This window comes from Xyrauchen texanus, chromosome 38 (assembly GCF_025860055.1).
Source record: "Xyrauchen texanus isolate HMW12.3.18 chromosome 38, RBS_HiC_50CHRs, whole genome shotgun sequence".
In the NCBI taxonomy this organism is placed as follows: domain Eukaryota; kingdom Metazoa; phylum Chordata; class Actinopteri; order Cypriniformes; family Catostomidae; genus Xyrauchen; species Xyrauchen texanus.
In genome coordinates, this window is record NC_068313.1 from 34167120 (window position 1) to 34191907 (window position 24788).

At 39.3% G+C, this 24788-nt stretch overlaps 4 protein-coding genes across 4 annotated transcripts in view; all 4 read left to right on the forward strand.

Moving 5' to 3' along the window:
- The first annotated feature begins 1259 nt into the window (after positions 1 to 1259).
- cldn8.2 (claudin 8.2) lies at positions 1260 to 3712 on the forward strand. Its single transcript, XM_052110295.1, has one exon. The coding sequence runs from the start codon at positions 1393 to 1395 to the stop codon at positions 2275 to 2277; it is 885 nt and encodes a 294-aa protein (XP_051966255.1). The 5' UTR covers positions 1260 to 1392; the 3' UTR covers positions 2278 to 3712.
- Positions 3713 to 4040: 328 nt separating this feature from the next.
- Positions 4041 to 9389, forward strand: LOC127631861 (claudin-8-like). Its single transcript, XM_052110239.1, has one exon. The coding sequence runs from the start codon at positions 7288 to 7290 to the stop codon at positions 8101 to 8103; it is 816 nt and encodes a 271-aa protein (XP_051966199.1). The 5' UTR covers positions 4041 to 7287; the 3' UTR covers positions 8104 to 9389.
- A 5198-nt stretch (positions 9390 to 14587) lies between these two features.
- Positions 14588 to 15640, forward strand: cldn8.3 (claudin 8.3). The gene has a single exon (XM_052110557.1). It carries the CDS (start codon positions 14588 to 14590, stop codon positions 15638 to 15640), a length of 1053 nt encoding a protein of 350 aa, XP_051966517.1.
- A 2942-nt stretch (positions 15641 to 18582) lies between these two features.
- The window catches only part of grik1b (glutamate receptor, ionotropic, kainate 1b), a 43924-nt gene continuing 37718 nt past the window's right edge, over positions 18583 to 24788 (forward strand). Inside the window, exon 1 of the mRNA XM_052110521.1 lies at positions 18583 to 19188. Coding sequence (XP_051966481.1) covers positions 19071 to 19188 — 118 coding nt within the window. The 5' untranslated portion in view covers positions 18583 to 19070. The remainder of the gene's footprint in view (positions 19189 to 24788) is intronic.

A 24788-nucleotide genomic window follows, 5' to 3' on the forward strand; every position in this document is an offset into this window, starting at 1 on the left:
GACTCTCCAATAAACAAGGTTCTGCTCTCTGTGAGGTCATAAAATCACACGTCTCAATTTAAACAATTTCAGTTAAATATGTGGGGTCACAATTATTTATTTATTGAATAATAAAAAGTGAAATACATTTAAATGCATTTATATTGAAACTAAAGCTTCAAAAATGCTTCTTAAATAGTTTAAATTTGGTGTTTGGTGTTGTTTTCAACACCTTCATCTTCCCTCTCTCTGAAACACACATACTGACATTATTTTCCTGCAAATGACCTTTAGCAGTTTAAACACACCAGATTCCCAAATACACTTTACGGTGAGCTCCTTTCTAGCATCTGTCGGCATTGCTGTACCAGTAAATGTTTAGGAAATAATAATGACTCACTATAAGGATGTCAGACAGCTGGGTGAAGTCTGTTTCACCATCAATTTACTGATTACATAAGTTTTTTTTTCTTTTTTTTTTTTTCGAATACATTTAATCTTTTATTTCCATGAAATAATTGATACACCATATTATGAAATACTGACCAATTTTTTTATTTTTAGATTTTTTTTTTTGTTTTTATTTAGTTGATTGTTTCCCAATTGAATCACTGTTGAGCATTCACAAATAGCCAATTTTGTTGGTAAGGGACAGGGGCAGGGGCGGACCAAAATTTGTGGTCAAAAGTCATCCAGTTGAGAAATTAAGGGGGGCTCGGTTAAAAAATGCCACTGAAATGGACTAAAATGCCACCATAATTTAAATTGTAGGAGCAAAAAAAAAAAAAAAAAAATGAATAAAAGCCCTTGTAATGAATTCTCATGTTTTTTATTTTCATGTGTTTATTTGATGTAATTCTTCATTTTCTATTCTAGGCCTAGTTATGCATTTTAACTCTTGCTATCCACATTCATTTTATAGCTCTATACTCTTACTTTGTCAGCAATTGTCTCATTTGTATCTATTTATTTATTGATTTCTCTTTATTAAGATTTTAAGAAAAACATCTCTTAAAAAACCTGGTTCATACATAAATGAACCATGAATGAGAACTTCTAAAAATGACCCCTTTTAATATATTCAATTAAAGCTTAACCACACTCCAGCAACCTATTTTGAGTCCGAGTTCTTTTAAACGATAATTTTCATATTTAGACGCCACCTTACAGCTGTGAGACACTGTCACGATTGCTTGAACGAGTTTCCTTCGAGGTGTTTATCACAAGCTTTGAGAGCTGGTGAACCAGTTTGTTCACATAACATCATTAACATTTTTCCTTGGCTGTAAATAGTTTTCATCTGGATGTTCCGGTCTTATTTCAGAAACACCATCCGTGAAGGATACATTGACAGAGAGAGAGAGAGAGAGAGCAGTCTGATTCGTCTTCAATTCGTCCGGGCACTGCAAGATAATGTCTTACACAGCGGGGTCTTATGTGGACAAGTCCTACATGGGCAAACCCTATGGTGGCAGTGCCTACACCAGCTACATGGATGAGAAGTCTGCAAAGGAGGTGTATGATGAACAACTCAAGACTGAGAAGAGAAAACGACAGGAATCTATGTACTGTGAGGTCTTGGCGCTGGTCATCGGATTCATCGGACTGATCGGCGTCGCTACCGTCACAGGCCTCCCCATGTGGAAGGTGACGGCCTTCATTGAGGAGAACATCATTGTCATGGAGACTCGTTGGGAGGGCTTATGGATGAACTGTTACCGGCAAGCCAATATCCGGATGCAGTGCAAAGTGTATGACTCTTTGCTATTTCTTCCGGCCGACCTCCAGGCCGCCAGAGGCCTGATGTGCGCCTCAGTGGCGCTGACCTTCTTCGCCTGCATCGTGTCAGCCATAGGAATGCGCTGCACGCGACTCGTAGACTCCCGGCCCAGGACCAAACACATCGTTTTGGTCAGCGGAGGCTGTTTGTACCTGGCCGGCTGCGTAACCACTATCATTCCCGTCTCTTGGACGGGTCACGTGATCATTCAAGACTTCTACAACCCGTTGTTGATCGATGCCCAACGCAGGGAGCTCGGAGAGGCGCTCTACATCGGATGGGTCACTTCGGCCATCCTCTTCTGTGCCGGAGTTATTCTGCTTTGTCGACACGCTCCACGGACCCAGGAGAAAGAGAACATGGCGTCAGTGCTGTATCGGGCCGGATCAGCCCCGTATAACTACTCATACAGACCCGGAAATGGATACCAGCCCGGTTACACTTACCAGCCCGCATACAGCTATCAGCCGGCGTATTCTCCAGCGCCACCTGCGGTCTATAACCCACCACGATACTGAGACACACAGTGAGCGAATGCTGTGTTTTAACAATAAAAATCTCCTGAAGAGATTCCTAAAAGAGACTAAAATGGATACACACTCCAGATGATTATTTGGTGTCAGAAATTGGAAGGAAGATGGCCAAATGGATCTTGTTAGTAGGGGGTAGTTCACGTAAAAATGTAAATTCTGTGATTTATTCATAAAATTAGTATTCAATGCAACAGGATGTCTCAGTCACCATTCACTGTCATTGCACAGTGTAAGTGAATGGTGACTGAGGCTAACATTGTTTTTTTGGTGTAATATCAGTTCAGTACTGCTGATTATCTCTGTGACTGTGTATATATGTGAAGGCTAAATGAGATTTTCCTGATTATGAACGCACTTCCCTGAAATTCAGATTTGTCTTGTATAAGAAAACCGTTCATAACTTACATTTTGCACAAAATAATATCTGGGTAATACCTGCTGAAATTGAAGTGTTTTAAGGATACAGCATACAAAAAAAGTGGAATATTTCCACAGCATTTAACTAAGATCACTGTTGGAAATGTGACGTAATTGTGTATGTTTTCTTGTGTTTTTTTATTTTTTATATTCGTCCATTTGTAAGCACTGGTCTAACCATAAACATGTGAAAAAAGATCAAATAAACATGTGTTAATGATCAGTTCCTGGTCTAAACCCATAGCTGAACACTGACTCACAATGTCTTTAAATATTCCCATCCTGGATCCAACCAAACAACATTTTGTTGTTCTTCAGTCCAGCATTCGTGGCACTGGTAGAGCCAGTTGAGGTAGTTCGCTGAATACGATTTTACCGTGAATGTTTCTTTGTTTTCAGAGGAAATGTTCCAGAACTTACAATTGTCACACCCCTAATACAAATTTACAGCTGACATGAGAGAATGTGAAAGAGAAAGAGACGCTAAAGAAAGTCATGATCTAAGATCAGTGCATCAAAATAACGTCCAACTTTATCATCAGAACTCTCTTCTTGACTCAGTGAATTAACTAAACTTGCAAGAGCCCAAGTGAAAAGAGCTCACCTGCCCACCTAAATACAGCTTGAATCCTTCCTTTAATGCTAGAAAATGTCTGTTTTTTGTTTTTGTTTTTTACTCTTTTCTTACTCTTTTTAAACTCTCCACCAGGCAAAAATCATCAATTCAATATCTCAGAAAAGTAAAGCACAGTTCACACCGCCAGCGACATAATCGCATGATGTCACTAGTCCTTGTACTGTATGTTGCTAGTGGCCGTTCTTACTGCTGTCGCTCTAATGTTATTGGTGGACTGCTCAACTGGCCGTAGCTTTCATAATAAATCTCGAACTGATTGACAAATTCACTTGTGTAATGGATTGCTGTGAACTGTGTGTCAATGATTGACTTATGATCAATAATATGGTAGTAAACAATACATTGTATTCTAAAGCCACTTTTTGTATTGTCTTATCAACGATGAACTCTTCTGCCACAAGAATGTAATGCATTTTAATTATCTGAATATTTTTTTATATATATATATATATATATATATATATATATATATATATATATATTTAAAGATAACTATGTATAATTATATATTGATATAAATATGTATAACCTTTATATATTGAATTATTGTTATATGAGGGGCTTTCTCAGCAAATATTTGTATATACGATTAATCGCGATACCATGTAATTAATTTGATTAAAAAATTAATCAATTGACAGCCCTAATATGTATTGACATATATATTGACAATAACTCAATATATAATGATTATACATATTTATATCAATATATAATTATAGGACCCGTCAATTTACACCTACATCATAAAATGTTTAGGTCACTGTGTCAAGTTAAATATAGTTTAATACTCAATCTTTAAACAGATCTTGAGATCCCTTAGATCGCATTTGCACTCCTTCGAGTGTTTTGAATGCAAGAACATAAGGCATGTTTGTGGATCGAGTAGTTACACTGCCTACTGAAGTGTTTTCTTCACTGTATAAACTGCGCGTTGCTCATACAGCTGAAGTTTGACTTACTGCCCTCTGGAGTAAACAGGTGGTACTACAAGCTTGCATTTCTCAAGAATCTTCCTTATTATGGAAGATATACAGTCACCTAAAGGATTATTAGGAACACCTGTTCAATTTCTCATTAATGCAATTATCTAATCAACCAATCACATGGCAGTTGCTTCAATGCATTTAGGGGTGTGGTCCTGGTCAAGACAATCTCCTGAACTCCAAACTGAATGTCAGAATGGGAAAGAAAGGTGATTTAAGCAATTTTGAGCGTGGCATGATTGTTGGTGCCAGACGGGCTGGTCTGAGTATTTCACAATCTGCTCAGTTACTGGGATTTTCACGCACAACCATTTCTAGGGTTTACAAAGAATGGTGTGAAAAGGGAAAAACATCCAGTATGCGGCAGTCCTGTGGGCTGAAAATGCCTTGTTGATGCTACAGGTCAGAGGAGAATGGGCCGACTGATTCAAGCTGATAGAAGAGCAACTTTGCCTGAAATAACCACTCGTTACAACCGAGGTATGCAGCAAAGCATTTGTGAAGCCACAACACGCACAACCTTGAGGCGGATGGGCTACAACAGCAGAAGACCCCACCGGGTACCACTCATCTCCACTACAAATAGGAAAAAGAGGCTATAATTTGCAAGAGCTCACCAAAATTGGACAGTTGAAGACTGGAAAAATGTTGCCTGGTCTGATGAGTCTCGATTTCTGTTGAGACATTCAGATGGTAGAGTCAGAATTTGGCGTAAACAGAATGAGAACATGGATCCATCATGCCTTGTTACCACTGTGCAGGCTGGTGGTGGTGGTGTAATGGTGTGGGGGATGTTTTCTTGGCACACTTTAGGCCCCTTAGTGCCAATTGGGCATCGTTTAAATGCCACGGCCTACCTGAGCATTGTTTCTGACCATGTCCATCCCTTTATGGCCACCATGTACCCATCCTCTGATGGCTACTTCCAGCAGGATAATGCACCATGTCACAAAGCTCGAATCATTTCAAATTGGTTTCTTGAACATGACAATGAGTTCACTGTACTAAAATGGCCCCCACAGTCACCAGATCTCAACCCAATAGAGCATCTTTGGGATGTGGTGGAACGGGAGCTTCGTGCCCTGGATGTGCATCCCACAAATCTCCATCAACTGCAAGATGCTATCCTATCAATATGGGCCAACATTTCTAAAGAATGCTTTCAGCACCTTGTTGAATCAATGCCACGTAGAATTAAGGCAGTTCTGAAGGCCAAAGGGGGTCAAACACAGTATTAGTATGTGTTCCTAATAATCCTTTAGGTGAGTGTATATGGAAAATAACGCATTATTTTTGGTAAAATTAATCGCACTGAATTAACCCGTTAAATCGACAGCCCTAATATATATATATATATATATATGCCCACTATCATGTATGTGTTTACAGACTAATAAACATCCCTAAACCTATGTACAGTATATGTAATTGTAGTAGCCAAACATCTCTAATAACCAAAGTGGTTTCATAGAATCACGTTACTATACCTACATTTACAAGCTTGTTTGAGTGCGAACAATTGTGCGGTAACAACTAGTAGCATTAGCTAATTAGCATTAATTAGCATTGCACTTAAGATTTAAAGGACCGGTGTACAAGCCCTGAACAGCTTGCAAGTCATTGAGTCAGAAGTGTCACAGACGCACCATAAAATGATGTGGTGGCTTCAGCAATTGTATTTTTCATCTCTCATTTGCTTTTTATGACACCATCGGTTGGGTATAGGATAAGAGTAGGGAGGTTTGTTAGTGCTTTAACATTAAAGGTGCACTCAGTAATATTTTCCCCATTAAAAAAATACAAAGTTTTACTCCTAAAGAAATAAATAGTAATTTTGAAACATATGTATAAAATCATGAGCACTCACATGAGGTCTCTATTATCAGTAACCTTACAAAAGCTGTTTTATTCTACATGGTCATGTTATTATCACATGACCAGCTGAATACTACTCGCTTAATCTCTGTAACCGTCTTGTTATTGGACACTTTCACTCTTGGATAAATATTCATCATGGCTGATTGTGAATAGTGCATTTCTACAATGACAGGTGTAACTGAAAACTATTGATTTTGAATGATGCTGCATCCACACCACTAGGTGTCATTGTAAGACCAAGATGACATAAATAAAAGTTACTGAGTGCACCTTTAAGCTCATCTGTTTGGAAGAACATTTAACTCGCTTTTAGTGCCACATAGTGGACATTTCATCTCAGAACTACTGCAATACATGTAATAAGCCATGCAATGTAATGTCATTTTGAAAAAATATTTGCCAGAGTCACGTAATGTCCATGAGATCAGTCTGCTAATAACTATTAAAGCATCAGCTGATTTCAAGAATGATTTTTGAACATTTTGTACAACTGTTTAATGAGGCAAAACACCAACCACGTTAAACATTGACATCGGTTAAGAGTTGTGAGTCTGGCCATGCATTTGCATGTATCTGGATGATCAGTAACTGCTTCAGCTGTGCTTCCTGACTTAAAGGGATAGTTCACCTAAAAATGTAATTCATTCCAAACCTGTATGACTTACTTTCTTCCATGGAAACAAAATGAGATGTTGGTTAGAATGTTAGCCTATGTTAAGCTAAGAGTGTTAAGAAAGTAGTGGTGTTGGAACAACAGAATTTTCATTTTTGGCTGAACTATTCCTTTAGTAGAATCCCTGCAACAAATGGAACCTTCTAAGCAAACAACAACAAAGCCAAATGCTCCTCCACCCAGAGCCACACAAAACCAGACTCAAACACTTGCATGGGAGATTCAGTTTCATAGCAACCAATCCCAGCGTTCCCTCCCTTCCTTGAGTATTGGGAGGAGGCTGGGAACAGGTGAAACACCAATCAGCTCCATTTCCAGAGGGATGCAAAACCATCCAGGGCAACACTTGCACTCCAAACCTCTCTTCACATCTCTCGCTCTTAGACCTCTGGAGTTCAGCAGTCATGGCCAACGGTGCCCTTGAGATCGTGGGAATGTGTGTGACCCTGATTGGGCTCATTGGGGCAGCAGCCAGCACTGGAATGCCAATGTGGCGGGTGACGGCTTTTATTGGCGAGAACATCATTGTGATGGAGACTCGATACGAGGGATTGTGGATGAACTGCTACCGGCAAGCGAGTATTCGAATGCAGTGTAAAGTGTACGATTCTTTGCTGGCGCTTTCTCCTGATCTCCAGGCTGCTAGGGGACTCATGTGCTGCTCCGTGGCGTTGACCGGTCTGGGTTTACTGATCGCGATTGTAGGGATGAGATGCACGGCGTGCATCCAGGACAACGACCGAGCCAAGCGCATGATTCTAATCATATGCGGTAGCATGATTCTCATGGGTTGCCTTTGCTGCATCATTCCCGTCTCATGGACCGGTCACGCTATCATTCAAGATTTCTACAACCCGCTACTCATCGACGCCCAGCGTAGGGAACTAGGTGAGGCACTCTACATCGGTTGGGTGTCGTCTGTGTTCCTGTTCGCCGGTGGGTGCATATTTATCTGCTGTAACGGCCCCCAAGACAAGGGCCCTGATCCAAAAAGATACATGTACGCAAGGAACGCCCCCTATGTGGCTTATCAGCCTCAACCTGTGGCCTATGTCCACCAACCGCAGTCGGTTTACAGCCATCCATCTGGTCCGCCGTCATTCATTCAGCCATCTTACCAACCGTCCAGACAACAGTCGTTCATCCAACCCTCGAGACAACAGTCCTTCATACAACCATCCAGATATCCGTCCGCCCACAGAGGCGTCGCCTATCTCTGAAATACAGCAGGACATTTTAAAGGCGTGTATTTTCGTTTGTGTAATATATGTGAATGTGTGCGTGCGCATTAGAGAGGAAGTGAAAGACTTTATGAACTTGATGTAAACAAAGGATTTTATAAAGAAATTTGAATCTAGAATATTTTATTTTTCAAAGGTAACAACATTAGTTGTACATTTTCACAAATGTTTTTGGACATGTTTGTTGGAAATGTTTTTAGCAAAACAATTTGAATAATGTAAGCAATTTTGGCTTTTTTGTTTTAAAAAAACTGAGAACTGACTGATGAAAATTGTTTTAATTAATTGTGGTGTTGTTGTTTTATATGATTAATAGTGAAGTACTGATCAAATACCTCATGTCATTGTTACTTGGGGTATTTTGCATTATTATTTTGCATAGAAGAGTTTAATATTTGATAATTATTTTTGGAAACATCAAAATCCCAAAGTAGTGACATGAATCTGTAAATACTCTCAAGTTAAGATATTTAGTTTGTAAATAGTAATTTGTGCATTATGAACTAACATTAAGAACGAACATTTGTATTGTTCATAAAATTAATATTGACCAATGAATGCTTAAAACATTGTTCATTGTTAATTCATGACACCTACTGTAATGCATTAACTAATGTTAACAAATAGAACCTTATTGTAAAGTGTTTAGCTTATTGTAAAGTGTTAAACTATTCAAATGCTTGGAGAATCAAATGGAAAAATAGTTTGAACTGTTCTGGTCTCTACTGTGTATTTGTTCAAGGAATAATTCTTAGATGAAATCTATATGATTCATTGGAGAGTTTTTCTCATTAAGTCACAGGGTTATAGGCAGGGGCTTGTGTGCTGAATTGCCAATCCTTTATTTGCTGAATTTGGTGGTTTAGTTCAGTTAAGTGCATTGGGGATCTTTATGCCCTATGGCTTCAGATAAACAGAAAACTGCAGTGAAATGTAAGACAGCTATTGTCTTGAGTGTAGACACACCCAGAGACACACTAGAGCTTGTTATGTTAGCAATAGTGCTACGACAGAACAAGGAAACTGAGCTGTAAATGGTGGAGAATTGGACACAAAAATAAACCACGCACACAAAACTAGACAAGCAGCTTTGTTAAAGCGGGAACTGCATCTTTTTGTAACTTTTGAGATCTGTGTTACTGTGGACTTTGGTAAAAGCTAAACAGAATGGATATTTTTTCTGTATCCGATGAGCTACAATGCTATGATGAACATGTAAAAAGATCAGTAAAAGAGCATTAATTGAAAATAAACATTTGCAATGAGCAGCAAGTAAACTGGTTGTGAATTTACCAGAGATTATTTAGCAGATTTGGGCCACTTCTATTAAAATATAGTCATATTTTTAATCCAATAAAGATAATATTTTTCTACATAGAGCAAGTGCTGCAACTCTCTTTTCGAAGTATCCTTCAATAATTTTTGGTTGCACATTCTCTTGAGTTGTTTGAGCACCCCTCATTTGCTATTTTTTGTGAACACTTTTACCTGACAGTGAGGACCCATCTTAAATTACTTCACTATAAATGGTTAAGTATGTAAAGCAGTTCAATGGAAAGGAGGAGGCGAGAACTGGCCTGGCGATATAAACAATATTGTAATGATTAACTTAAACAAAAGACACAAACACACATATGACGGACATGTCCGTAAACGATCTCTCTCTCCCGCACCATCCTCTGCAGTCAGCCTTTATCCCTCTCGGAGGCTTGATTAGCCTGATAAGGGACCAGGTGTGTGGAATCACGACCCGGCCCCGCCCTCCGCCCTGCCACAGTAGACAATACATTACCTCAGTCAAGTTACATTACTTCAATTATCAATATTCCTGATGTATGCTATAAATGTAAACAAGAGAAGGGAACATTATTTAATTGTATATGGGAATGGACAAAGGTACGTTGTTTTTGGGTGAAGGTAGTGGACATTATGAGACAAATTATTGGAGATACCACTTGATCCCAAATTGTGCATTCTGCATATCTACTCTCAGGACTTTACAGTTGCCAAATGTGAAGGCTTTTTGTTAATTCTTTGTTGGTTGGAAAACATATGTTCATGGAAAAAAGAAGAGAGTCCTAGTGTTTTTCAATGGTTGAATGGGATGACCTTGTGTCTAGCCTGAGAAAAGCTTACCTACTTCATAAAAACAAACTTGACATGTTTTGGTCAAAATGGAAAGTTTAAAATAAACTTTAAAAGTACATATATATATATATTTCTTGGGATTTTAAAAATCAATATTAGGATTGTTCAAATGAAGGCTGAGGTTAATCAGAACATCAATATTTCTACACAGCCCTAGTAGCATCACAAGTATCCTTTGTGGAGAAAGCAAGGCCAGAATGCATTGTGATGAGGTCCTTGATTACAACTCATACAGTATTTTATTCAATATCAAAAGGCATCCATTCAGTTATGATGCTGCCTTAAAATTTGGGTTGCCAACTTTTCACCACACGAATATGGGACATTTGAGCAAAATACAGGGACAGTTGGCAACCCAATAAGAGGAAGCTGCCCAAGTATGCAATAGGCTTGCAGGACAGGATGCTAGGTTTTGAAACAGAGCTGATATGTACTGTGTAGTGTGCAAAGGTGAACACATACCTTGACTCCAGGGGTCTATAGACAAAAAAAGTCATTTTGGAGTCAGACCTTAGTTTCAGTAGTCGCATCAAAGCAATAACTAAATCAGCATGCCGTCATCTAAAAAATATGGCCAGAAAAATACGTTTTGTATCCAGTCAAGCCTTGCATGCATTTATCACCAGTAGGGTGGACTACTGCAATGGACTTCTCACCAGGCTTCCTAAAAATGCAGTTCATTCAGAATGATGCTGCCAGGATTCTCACCCGAGCATATTACTCCAGTCTTCAGGTCTTTACACTGGCTTCCAGTTACATTTACAATTGATTTTAAGGTACTATTACTCATTTATAAATCAGTAAATGGCCTTGTTTTTGAATATAAACAGACCACTCAGATCATTAGGATCAAGTCTGTTAGAAATACAGAGTGTTCAGTCAAAACAAGGCGAGACAGTGTTTAGCTATTATGCCACCCGCAGCTGGTACCAGCTTCCAGAAGAGGTCAGATGTGCTTCAATAGAAGCCACATTCAAGAGGAGACGTCTGTTCAGCTGTGCATTTCATCACGAAGCACTGTGCTGCACTCACTGATTACACTGCATAATTATATTTCTGTATTCTTTTTCTGTTTTATTCATTTTTATTTACACTTTGAATTGACATGGTGTATGAGATGTGCTATATAAATAAACTTGCCTTGTCTTGCCTTGTTGACAATATATGGGTTGTTAGTGCAAAAACATTGTGGTTTGTTAGCAAGTGACCTAGTTTAGACAGTCACTAAAGTCATTGTGGCTAAGGTTCCCCTTCTGCCACTCACTCAACATTGTGTCGATGTAGTGACAGAAGGGGTCGCTCTTGGGAGCCCCAAAACACCTTAGATCATTGTTTTCTTATTGTTTTAGGCATTTTATTTTTAACGTTTATAATTAAACCAAAACAAAATAACAGTTTGCCAATGGGGTAAAAAAAAACAAATACAACTTAATTACACATACGCTGGTGGCCAAAAGTTTGGAATAATGTACAGATTTTGCTGTTCCAGAAGGAAACTGGGTTTTTAATTCACCAAAGTGGCATTCAGCTGATCACAAAGTATAGTCAGGACATTAGTGATGTAAAAAACAGCACCATCACTATTTGAAAAAAGTCATTTTTGATGAAATCTAGACAGCATCATCACTCCAACACCTTATCATTGAGTAATCATGCAAAATTGCTAATTCAGTACTAGAAAATCACTTTCCATTATATCAAACACAGTTGAAAGCTATTTGGTTCGTTAAATTAAGCTTAACATTGTCTTTGTGTTTGTTTTTGAGTTGCCACAGAATGCAACAGACTGACATGTCTTAAGGTCAATATTAGGTCAAAAATGGCAAAAAAGAAACAGACTTTCTCTAGATACTCATCAGTCAATCATTGTTTTGAAGAATGAAGTCTTTACAATGCTTGAAATGGCCAAAAACTTAAGAATTCATACAAAGGTGTACACTACAGTCTTCAAAGACAAAGAACAACTGACTCTAACAAGGACAGAAAGAGATGTGGAAGACCAGATGTACAACTAAACAAGAGGATAAGAACATCAGAGTCTCTGGTTTGAGAAATAGACGCCTCACATGTCCTCCGCTGACAGCTTCATTGAATTCTACCCGCTCAACACCAGTTTCATGTACAACAGTAAAGAGAAGACTCAGGAGGACTTAGTGGGACGAATTGCAAAGAAAAAGACACTTTTGAAACAGAAAAAACAAAAAGAAAAGGTTCGAGTGGGCAAAGAAACACAGACATTGGACAACAGATAATTGGAAAAGAGTGTTTTGGATCTTAACACCATTGAGCATTTGTGGGATCAGCTAGACTGTAAGGTGTGTGAGAAGTGCCCGACAAGACAGCCACATCTATGGCAAGTGCTACAGGAAGTGTGGGGTGAAAGGTCACCTGAGTATCTGGACAAACGGACAGCTAGAATACCAAGGATTGTAGTATATTTTTATCAAGTTAATCAGGTGTAATCAATGTAAACATTGTTGATTTGTACCACAGTTATGTCTGACGGCAAACGTGCAGTTTACTGTGTGTGTGTAAAGGCCTGTAGACGTGATGGAATGTGTGCTCAACATATGTGTGACTTTTTGACAGTGTGTGCAGAAACAGAAATAGCTTTACATGTGTGCTCACATGACCACTGGGAGAATGTATGTCCTCCAAAGGTGGTTCCTGTTCACTTCTAAAAATGGTCAGACCAGAGTCAAAGAAGAGGATGATAGATAATGCATGTTTAAAAAATTGTAAGCCCCACCTTGTTTGAGGAGATGTATTTAAGTGAACAAAACCCAGAGATGAGTTAGTTGTTGTTGTGGTTTTACTGCAGGCAACTTGGCTTTATGGTATGATAATAAAGTCTATCCCCCCCCCCGCCCCCCCCATCAACTTTTTGGCCAGTTTCTATGTAAAATCCTGGGCCGATTTCTCTTCTCAGTCATGATAGAAAAACAAAGTGTGTGTTTTCAACATGTGAGAGAGACTTCAGTGTATATGACCACAGCAGTAAACACACCATCAGCATCTCTGTACCCTCATCATCCTGAACCAATCCAAAAACAGTGCTGTCGCTTTCCCATAACAAACCCTGTTTTTCTGAAATTTGAGTTCCTGTATTTCTTGAAGTGCTGCAGATAGACTCAGCATTACACTCTGGCAACACTTCCATTTGGATCTATTTGGCACTGATCGCCCTCTTTGATTTTGGGAACAACAATAACACTTCTTAAACAACTCTGAACTTTTACAACCAACTAAATGAAACAGTTCAAATACTGGATCTTTGCTGCCCAATAGGATTCTTTTGGAAAATAAGGTGAGAAGTTTCTCTAATTTGTTGAGGACAGTTTCTTATCATTTTAAAGGGTGTTTACACAGGATGCATTCTGTAGAAAGCATGTTTATATGCACATTTAGAAGATTTGAAGTATTTTTAACTTGACATGCTGTGTTAAAAATGCAGTGCTCATGGAGCAAGACACTAAAAAACAACCGCAATACACAGCACAATATTGCATGTGTACATAAAACAATTCAAAGTAGTACAAATAGAATGCAAGATGGTGTCTTGTGTGAACGGCCCCTTACAGTAGTGACTTTAAGGCTGCAACATACTGAAAGTTATGCATACGCGAACGCCAATGCTTCCAGTTACACAAGCTCAATTGCATGCATTGTTGTGTCCCACAATGTGTCAGAACGCTAGTTATAACACAACACAGAGATGCATTGCATTCTCAACACTGCCACAAGGGGAGCTGTTGTAGGTACTAGTGTAAACTTTCACTTCTATGTGAAAGAAGGTCCATTTTCCCTTTCAGGCCAACTACTGTCATGGCAGAGCAACAGAGGAGAATATTACTAAACAAGTTAGGTAATGTCAATATATTTATTGCAACTTACCTGAATAATAGCACATCCAGTTTATTGGCACAGATTTTTTAAGGTAACTCTGTCGCCCCCTTGAGTAGTAAGGGATGTTACTGTTACAAAAATGCACGCTAAGCATGTGGGCCAAATGTTCGAATCTGTGTATGCTTAGGCTTGTGTCCAATGTATACTTCGATTTTGAAGTGAACGCTCAGCGTCTGCATATAGTCGAACACGAGCACTCTGCTGATGACGAGCTTTGTGTCACACGTCCTGTCCCGTCTGTGAAGTATACTTTTTACATGTGTAAAGTATGTTTCTGGCCTTAGACATCAAATTGAAACTAATTTATGACCATTTGTTATTCTATTTTTAGGACAACTGACGGAATAAATTGTGACAACGTCTGTCCCCGTATAAGAAAAAGTGACCAGACTCTATACAAAGGTAAAGGATGGTTCATGGCAAGTGTGAGCTCATCGCTCTGTGCCTGGGCATCGTCGGTCTGACTGGCACGGCCATGATCACAGGCCTTCCCATGTGGAAGGTGACGGCTTTCATTGGCGAGAACATCATCGTCATGGAGACACGCTGGGAGGGCTTGTGGATGACCTGCTTCAGACAGGCAAGCATTCACATGCAGTGTAAAGTTTACGACTCTCTGCTCTTCCTCCCACCGGACTTACAAGCAGCACGTGGGTTGACGTGTTGTGCTCTTGCTCTATCTACCCTGGGCCTCCTGGTGTCCATCATGGGCCTTTCCAGCACAGCATGTCTCAAAGATCAACCGCGCATCAAACGCATGATTGTGATGGTTGCGGGGGCAATGCAGATCATGGCTTCTCTTTGTGTCAACATCCCGGTCTCTTGGACTGCCCACACCATCATCAGGGACTTCTATAACCCATTACTGATTGACGCCCAGCGAAGGGAACTAGGAGAGGCGCTCTATATTGGCTGGGTTACCAGCATTCTCCTTCTGGCGTCCGGAGTTATATTTCTCTGCCGTTGTGCTGGTCCGCAGTCAGCCTCATTTTACGAGTATCCACCCGATCATACAGGCAATAACCCAACTCTAAACCGTTTCCATCCTTTCTCCAGCACCTTTAGTTCTGCAGAACAACAGCCACAGCCCTTGCTCCAGAACAACAGTCTGTCACCTTCTGTATGCAGCTTTGCCACTATGCCACCTGTTGGACAATGTTCACTCTACACCGGAGAGCAAATGATAAGACGACCTATAGTATACAACCAGAACATGTTACCATCTTATAACCCACATACATTTGGCTCAAATATAATGCAAAACCAGTATGTACCCATAAATACACAGGATCCCAGTCAGCGTTCCACACATTTCACAGGAAGCAACGACAGCAATCCGTATTCCTCCTACACTTCTGGCTCTGCATTTCAGCCTGTACCGCAGAATCCACTCTTCGTAGGGTACAATTTTTCCAGACTGCAGTCATACAGCTCGAATAGTAGCGCTGGACTGCGTATTTAATCATTTAACAGCAGAAATGTAAATATATGCAGTGGAGTCCAAAACTCTGAGACCATTACTAAATGAATACAAACTTTTTTCATTTTCAAAATCAAAAATGTAATGTTTAACTAAACAATTTAAACGTATTTGAGAATTTCGTCACCTTTTTCTTAATGAGAAAACCTTTAAAGTGGAAAACCTTTATTTTTCAATCCTGACAGTTTCTTAAAATTTCTAGGTTTTAGAAAAAAAAACATATATATATATATATAGATGTTGGAAGTCAGCACAGGATAACCGATAACCAGGAAAATAAAAAATGGCACTCGAGGGACAGTGGACAGTGATTAGGATTCAAACCACCTGCTTTTAACAAATGAGTGAGAGTATTAACTATTAACTAAATGATTAACCAGTTGATGAAGTTACACATTTTTATTAGCCTACCCATACAAATGGGATGCTAATCTGCATTTTCTTTCGTTTTTGTTGGCTTTTTGTAAATAGAAACTTATTTTACAAACATTTAATACATTATTCTTCATTTTGTTATACTATACAGAAATAAGCAACCAACAAAAACTAAATGTGATGCAATTCTCCTCTCTACACTTGCTATGTTCAGACTGCAGCAAATCTGATTTTTTCTCAAATCAGATCTTTTCATGTAGACAGTCCGCGTTATTAATTGCAAGTGTTCAAATCAGATTTGCACGTTCAGACATAACCAACCTATCTGCATGGGGTGCTTTTGTAACGATGTGGGCATACCCACATGATGATGCTTTAAACAGATGCGGGATGGAGGTGCAACATCTCGCAGTCCAAAGCGCCCTGTCCAGTCGTGGTGCAGAACTCTTCCGTCGCACAGGAACACCTCAGCGACACTGGTAAATATTGTGAATACTAAATTATGAAGAAGGCGGCAAAGTAGGGTTTTTGTTTAACAGTATTTTGTTGTTGGCCAAACATTTTATTCATAAATGTAGATTTTTAAATCTCCGCGCCTGTTTGTAGTTTTCAAAAATTATATGATTCAATACTTAAAAACCCTGTCAAAAATAAAAAATAAAAAAGCTGTGATTTTGATAGATACAATTGAAGAATATAATATGTTATAAAAAAAATATTAAATTTTTAGTACCCTGGTGACTTCATGTAATGCTGTAATTTTTATTTAATTTATTATTTTTATTTTTTTATAAAAATTTTTTGTCTTCTATTATATTATTATTTTGGTGTGTCAGCCCATGTTAAAATTTAAGTTGAATGTAATTTGAATGCCATTTTGTTCTAATATTTTTGATGTTTGCTTAATAATAATAATAATAATAATAAATAATAATAAAAAAAAGTAAAAGAAAAAAATATATATATTGTGAATACTTCCGGCATTTCCGTCACTGATTTTTTTTTTTTATGTCATCGTTGTGTGTCGCGTTAAGAGTGACGCAAAAGACCGTTTGAAATCCGATTTGAGCAGCCAGAGCGACCGGATTAAGACGCATCTGAAAAAACTCTGATTTCAATTGTATTTAAAACCACCTCCCGATGTGTTTTTTATGTGTTTTTTTGTTGTTGTATAGACTATCAAAAACTCATATGGATACAGCCTGGATATGCTCAAATTTGGATTTTTAGTGGCAGTCTGAACATAGCCTAAAATACCTTCTAAGGGCCGTTCACACGGAAGTGTTTTTGTGTCTGGACTGTAAGTTTCCCTACTGTTGTCATTACTGGAAAAATCTAGTTCATTAATAATTTCTTGAAAGATCAAGTTTTGGGCTAATAACTCACATATCTATGTTCAATGCAATTCTTTATCTTTTCTTTTTTCTCTCTCTTTCCCTTTTCTCCCCAATTTGGAATGCCCAATTCCCAATACGCTCTAAATCCTTGTGGTGGCATAGTGACTCGCCTAAATCAGGGTGGCAGAGGACGAATCTCAGTTACCTCCACGTCTGAAACTTCAGTCTGTGCATCTTATCACGTGGCTTGTTGGGTGCGTTACCGCGGAGACCTAGCGCATGTGGAGGCCCACGCTATTTTCTGCGGCATCCACGCACAACTCACCACTGCCCCACCGAGAGCAAACCACATTATATCGACCACGAGAAGGTTACCCCATGTGACTCTACCCTCCCTAGCAACTGGGCCAATTTGGTTGCTTAGGAGACCTGGCTGGAGTCACTCAGCAAGCTCTGGATTCGAGGATTCGCCACTCCAAGGGTGGTAGTCAGAGTCTTTACACACTGAGCTACCCAGGCCCCTTTGAATATATTTGTCTTTAAAAGATAAGTGTTAATAACTCAATCTATTAAGGAATACCCACAATGCCTTACATTTTTGATTTATTTTTTTAATTATGTTTCCTTGGTCAAATTGAACATATGGGGGCATTTAAATAGTTGTTATTAAGAATTCATAAAGGTTTAGCTTGTTTGTTTTAGGCTATTATTTATGTAGTTTTGTTGCAAATAGTTGTTTTGTGTGATGTCACAATTAGGGTGATCACATGATACCTCTCTAATGATTCAAATGATTTACACAATGCCATTTATTCCCCCTAAACCCACAAAAATGTCACAAAGACCCAAATGATGCCGGGAGCAATTACCTCATAAACCGCATGCGCAAATCAACTCATTCGATCTCTGACCATGCGCACAATGGATTGCCAACACTGTGTGAATGAAAGTGAACTGTTACGTCTTTAATTAATATGAAGACCATGCAGCTTCATAAAAACGCCATTGTATAGTAGTGTAAGACATTAAACCACAATTTGCAGCTAGTATGAATTTATGCGTTTGGTAAAACATCTAAACTCTGGCCTTTGACTACCAGTAGAAGTAAACAAACTTGGTCACTATACCACCCCGCTTGCTTTTGTATTCATGTGTTATTAATCATTATAGAGGAAGGACATTCCTTAAAAGTTGGGTTAAACTGCAGTGGAATAAGGTGACTGTTTCACGTGTTGAATCACAGACAGATAAACGGGTGTTTAATCTGCGCGCAGCCCTCGTGCAGATTAGATGCGCGCTTCCATCAGAGCTCCGGCACCAGATTTAATCATATCCTCGGTGTACCAGAGAGCAAAGACGTTGTCGAGGTCGGCTGCTGCCAGATTTGAAGATAATCTTCAAACAGATCCATGTTTGCGGATCAGAGACTCGACTGTGCCCTCAACTGAGAGCGCGCACGGACGGGGGAACGCTTGCACCGGGGGTCTGTCCTACGCGTCCGGTGCCTCTCACCCATCGCTATGTCCTGAAATCACCAGGGAAGTGATGTGCATTCACGGCGACTTATTTGGGAAAGTGTTGCCCAGTTAGCACCTATGGATGTGAGGATTGGGATCTTTGACTCGTGAGTGGAAAGATGCTGGTCGGATGGAAATTATTCCTCTTTGGATACAACATTGGCAAATGAAAAGAAGACGGCTATGCATGCTGAATCTTGCTCCTGCGGGTGCACCATGGCGAAGAGGAGAGCTGTGCGCTTTATACTGCTGTGTCTGATGGCAGAGTTGAGTCTGAGCGCGCAGCAGGTCTTGAGAATTGGTGAGTGTCCACTCAATTCCACTGACATCAGTTTATTGGTCACATACATGTAACATTCATATGTCTGTACTGTAAAAGCATAACCTTTATCTTTTTTCTCTTATAGTGGTCCAAAAAGTATTTTGACTAAACCAAATGCCGTTTATTGTCAAATATAAATATATATATTTTTCAAAATCCACAAATAAAAAGTTTGTTAGGTTTTACATGTACTTAAATCACCTTGAGACCAGCTGGTTTAAAGTAATTGCAAAGATGTCTAAGAAAAGTCTACGAAAAGTTCTCAGAAAAGCTTTAAGCATTTGTTGACCTACCTGTCATGTGTTGTTCTGTCATACTTTAGATAACAGAATATTACTTCATGCTACTTTATGTTTTGAGTGTCCTTTTGAGAAAAATGTCATAATTACAATTTGTGACATTAACTGTGTTAACTCATTTTTGTACAAAAGGACAGGTTTCATTACATGATGCTCTGTGAATATTCACATGCAGGATCATGATTATATCATAATCATCGGGCTTTGCAATTTTTTTTCACTCAAACTGTTACACTGATAATGTTATTTGTAATGGGGGGTCAGATGTTGGAAGTCAGCACAGCCGTTAACCAGGAAAATAGAAATGTCAAAAAGGTTGCCGACCCCTTATCTAATCTATTCAGTTTAATCCTGATCTGTCATTCCTGATGTCTTTTGAGAGAGAGAGAGAGAGAGAGAGAGAGAGAGAGAGAGAGCATGCATAGCTATGCTGTAATTCCACGGTCAATACTGGTAATTCATTCTTATGATCTCTTTTTGTGTTTATTAACCACTAGCCATAAACCTGTAAGGCTTTATGGCCAGGTTTGGCACTCTAGCACTGAGGCACTCTAGTTATATGAAGGCTTATAAGTGACAGAAAAATGCCATTTTACAAATGCATACCCTAATACCATGATTATCATAAAAAATTTGAAACCGACCAAAGTGATGTTTTAGGGTAGGATTTGGGTATTGCGCTGTTATCTGTAGGTGATACTTAAAGAGTGCCTTACCTTCAGTGAGAGCCTTTCTCGCTGAAGGTACGGCATTTATTTGGGCTTTAGTTGTGTGGTTAATAAGGGTTTTAATTTTATGTTTTTAAATGCATTCATAATTCGCCATTGCAGGTGCATTGTGGACCTCTATAACGCTAGCTGCTGTTCCTTCATACCTGTTTCTTCACATCTGTTCCAGCGTTTCATCACATCGTCTTGTTTCTGTATTGTACAGTGCAAAACATTAAAAATATATATAAATTATAAACATAAAAAATGACCTCATTATAAATAGCGTAAGTGTTGTTCCATGTTGTTCCAGAAATGAAAACCCGACAGATACACATACAAAAAAATATTTGATAATGAATGCTTGCCAAATAAAAGCAATCTATAATGAGTTGGGCTCAGGTGCATTTAATAAGGCAGAAAATCTGATCCAGATCGGGATTTGTGATAATAACTTGGGAAATTGTGCTATAAAATTAACTGAATTTACACTTACATTTACACGTACACTTACAGTTTCTCCTATTTATTTATGATGTGGGATCACTGAACTCTCAGTGGGATGGAAACTGAGAATACCCCTCTTTACCATTCTACCACTCCAATTGGCAGACACAGTTAATAATGTCCCTCTTTTATAAAAGTGTGCTGTAATCTGTCCATTCTGTGTTTTTTAATCCACCTCCATAATTTCTTGTGGTCTTAGGTCGAATCAAATCTTTGATAATCTGTAATCTTCTCTGCAAACCTTTAATCTGCTCCATATGGTACATGTTTCAGTTATACCCTCAGCTTTCGCTGGGCTAGGACCCTGGTCATGGCGCTCGAGTCACTCCGTCTGCTTCAGCAACTGGGTAAAAGTGGCAGATAATTTCCCTTAAGCATGTTAAACAAGCAGGACTAATCTGCTATCTGCTCAGAGCTCACTGATGCTGAGCACCCAGAACCCACCCTGCCAAACACTGTTCGATGGATGCCCAGGATGGTTAGCAACTAGATTATTAACAGATCTCGAAATGGAACATTTTCAAATATTATGTATTAGAATATTTAAACCCTATTAAAACACACAAGAAACTGTTTTGTAATGCTTAAAGTACATTTTATGCCAAAATTGCACCATTGTGTAAGGTTCATTATAAGCTTGCTATTATTTCATTCAAAATAACTTAGCTGCCATAGACTGTTAATGCATCTGTTTATTCTGTAATAAGAACACGCATGTAGAAATGAAGCATGGTATTAGCTAGTTCTACTTCTATTACTAGATCTTTCTAGCTTTGGTATCAAGTTCTTTCTCTCTCATTCACATGGTCACTCGTAGTTTTTTATTTCTTAATCTCTCGCTCTTACTCACTCATGCACACGCACACACACACGCGCACACACACACTGGCTGTGTTCCCATGAGGAGGGATACTGAATGAATGAAACAACTACATCTCTGTTCTCAGATCTTTTAGCTGCTCGCTCACATCGCAATGCATAAATTATCGAATGAGAACTGAACAAAACCAGTTTATTGCATGATTAGCTATTTTATATATGTATATCACTAATATGTATTAGTTAGTATCAAACATACTAGTCTCATGATGACTTAACATGACGTACAATATGGTAAAACCGTAATATGTTGTGCGAATTGTGTACACATCTTAAGAAAAGGTACAAAATGTATTCCCAAAGACACCAACCAATCAACAAACAGAATTACAAATCAATACAATACAGGCATCAGATTTTAGCTAGCCTCCTATCCAACACTTTATTGAGTTAGGTTTGGGTTAGGGGCTAAACTTGTAAAAACATTTCATTTTTTTCATTTATTTTCATTTTTTTCTCTGTATGTGAGTAAATGTCATACGTATTTTCATGAGCCAACTTAGCAAATTTCTTATGATTTCGCCATCTCGCACTATTATTACAACTTGTCATGGCCAGGTTTGACATATCAACACAGGTACCTGTTATGTACAATTTACAATTCTGACTCTGTTCCAGAATTTAGGGAGCTGCTTACATTGGCAGCATTATATGGCATCACATGCACATTGCAGATATTAGGGAGAATAATTAAATGCTGAAAACCAGTGGCGTAGCCAAGAGTAGGCCGGGGTGGGTCTGTGGGTCTGTCCACCCAAATTAGACCCAGGCCCATCCAGAATATGAGAGATTATTCTTTGTATTCAAATATATTTTTATAAAATAGTTTAAAAAATGCATAAATTCTGATTTCTGAAAGTGTGAAAGAACTGTATGTTCTGGAAAATTTGTTTAAAAAACAAAAACAAAAATATTTTGGCCACAACATTGCCTATTGGTTTTTATTGAGGCCCACCAAAAGTAATTTCCTGGCTACGCCCTTGCTGAAAATTATGGATTTTTTCCCCCATCATACACAGACTGTTTTACTCTATATTTAAGTCTTATGTATTTTTGTTCTTATTAAAGCATGGCATAGTTAGCTTAGCAACATGTTAACATCAAACTCTAATTAAATCTAGATTCTCTTGTGTGCTATTCATGTGGAATTTAATTTGTAGAGAGAGAAAGTGTCAACAGTCTCAAAGACAAATCAAGGTCTTCCATGTGAGACACAAATATCAAGAGCCCAGAGCCTGAAATCATTTAATTCCAACCGATTTATTCCACTTCACGGTGGATTGTGCAATTTGTCAAAGTCACGCTTTTGATTGATGCCTTAAAGTGATTAACACCTCATTACCCAAAAACCCCTGTGATAACGTCACAGCTGCAGACATGTCAGCTGATGAGGTGGAAATGTTCAAGCAGATTGAAACATGAGCCAGTGAACTTAATGCAGGCATGATTATGTTTTTTAAGGTTCATCAAGTCTTTCTTGATTATTAGCTCTCTGAGCAGGTGTCCACTGCCCAGTAGGGTTGAACTATATATATAGAATGTTTAAAATAAATTTGTGTGGTGGTGGAGGCGTGGTTGAGCACCAGCTTGTGAATAGAAAGCAAGATCAGGAGATGAGAACGGTAAGGATCATCATAATGATTGTCTCTAACAGCTGTTTGTCATTGCATTAAGAGTGGAGACAGGTTTTAAGAGTGAGCCGGATCAAAGTGAGGGGAGAGAGACACATGCCCAGAGAGAATCGTTAGAGTGCAGTGCTGAAAATCAAATCTTGTGTTATCAAATAAATACATTTTGTGTTGGAACACGCCGACTTCTGCTTCTCCAAACTGGCTCCTGGCCGCCGGGGATGACACTACCTGCCGGTTTCCCCTGCCCCGCTCCACTCTTACTCCCAGGTTGGTGGACCCGCTGCCATGGCTGTGGAGCCTGGGCTGGTCTGTTGGAGCTGCGGGGAGCCTGGGCATTTCTAGGACCAATGCTCTGTGATGGTGGTGCGGACATTGGTTTGGGTCCCCAGCATGCTGCAGGCTGCCACCGATCGAGCTGGGATATACCATATACCTGTGAGTATTAAGGGGACACATGCAGTACCAGGCCTGGGTGGATTCAGGTTGCAGCCAAACCTCCATCTATCAATGCGTGGTTCAAGATGAGGCTTTTGGTGCTAGTCACAAGGTGACGGTAGGGTGTGTGCATGGGGATATCCACGATTATCCTGTAGTGACTGTGTTGATTCAATTTCAGGGACAAAAGCATAGTGCAGAGGCTGTGGTTAGTTCATGCCTCACCCATCTACTAATTTTGGGCATGAATTGGCCAGTGTTTTCCACTTTGTTAAGGAAATTGTAACAGAGCGTTTTGGTATGGGATCTGTGATGTTCTGACTGGGGAGGTAGAGCCGGGGCCGTCTTTGTCAGCTCTACATCAGGGTGCCGTAAGGGAGAGGGAAGTCTTGGCTTCCCCAGCCCTTAGAGTAATCCCTGGAGGATTACCCTTGGGGATTTTCCTCTGGAGCAGATGCAAGAGAAACTCTTTGGCATGCCCTCAACCAAGTGAGAGTGATTGATGGTCACTGTCTTCAGTCAGACATTGCACTCACATATCCGTACTTTTCTTTATAAATTACCATTAATATCGAGTGATTGGTTATTGATACCGAAGAACCATCTGGTAATAATATTTCAGACGGCTCATTATAATCCGATGGCAGTTCACTTAGGGCAGGAAAAGACACTGAACCATTTAATAGCTCATTTCTATTGGCCAGGTATTCACGGGGATGTTTGCAGATGGTGTGCGGCATGCCGTGAATGTCATCTGGTGATTCTGCTGGCCACCCCAAGAGTGCTTTTGTGCCCGCTTCTTTGATCAAGGTTCCCTTCGAAAGAATTGCTATGAAGTCGACGGGCCATTAGTGTGGACACACAGCATTGCATTGTGCTGGTTCTGGTGGACTATGCAAAGTGATATTTGGAAGCAGTACCTTTGCGCAACATCTCAGCACATAGTGTTGCGGAGGCACTCTTCAGGATTATCTCCCGAGTGGGGATTCCGAAAGAAATCCTCACTAATCAAGACACTACATTTATGTCACATACACTACGCAAGCTGTACGATTTATTGGGTATTAAATCGATTCGAATAAGCGTGTACCCCACGCAAATGGATGGCTTCGTTGAATGGT

What these genes read in the sequence shown, in the direction of transcription:
- cldn8.3 (XM_052110557.1), top strand. Translation starts at nt 14,588, where the DNA reads ATGGTTCATGGCAAGTGTGAGCTCATCGCTCTGTGCCTGGGCATCGTC.
- LOC127631861 (XM_052110239.1), top strand. Translation starts at nt 7,288, where the DNA reads ATGGCCAACGGTGCCCTTGAGATCGTGGGAATGTGTGTGACCCTGATT.
- cldn8.2 (XM_052110295.1), top strand. Translation starts at nt 1,393, where the DNA reads ATGTCTTACACAGCGGGGTCTTATGTGGACAAGTCCTACATGGGCAAA.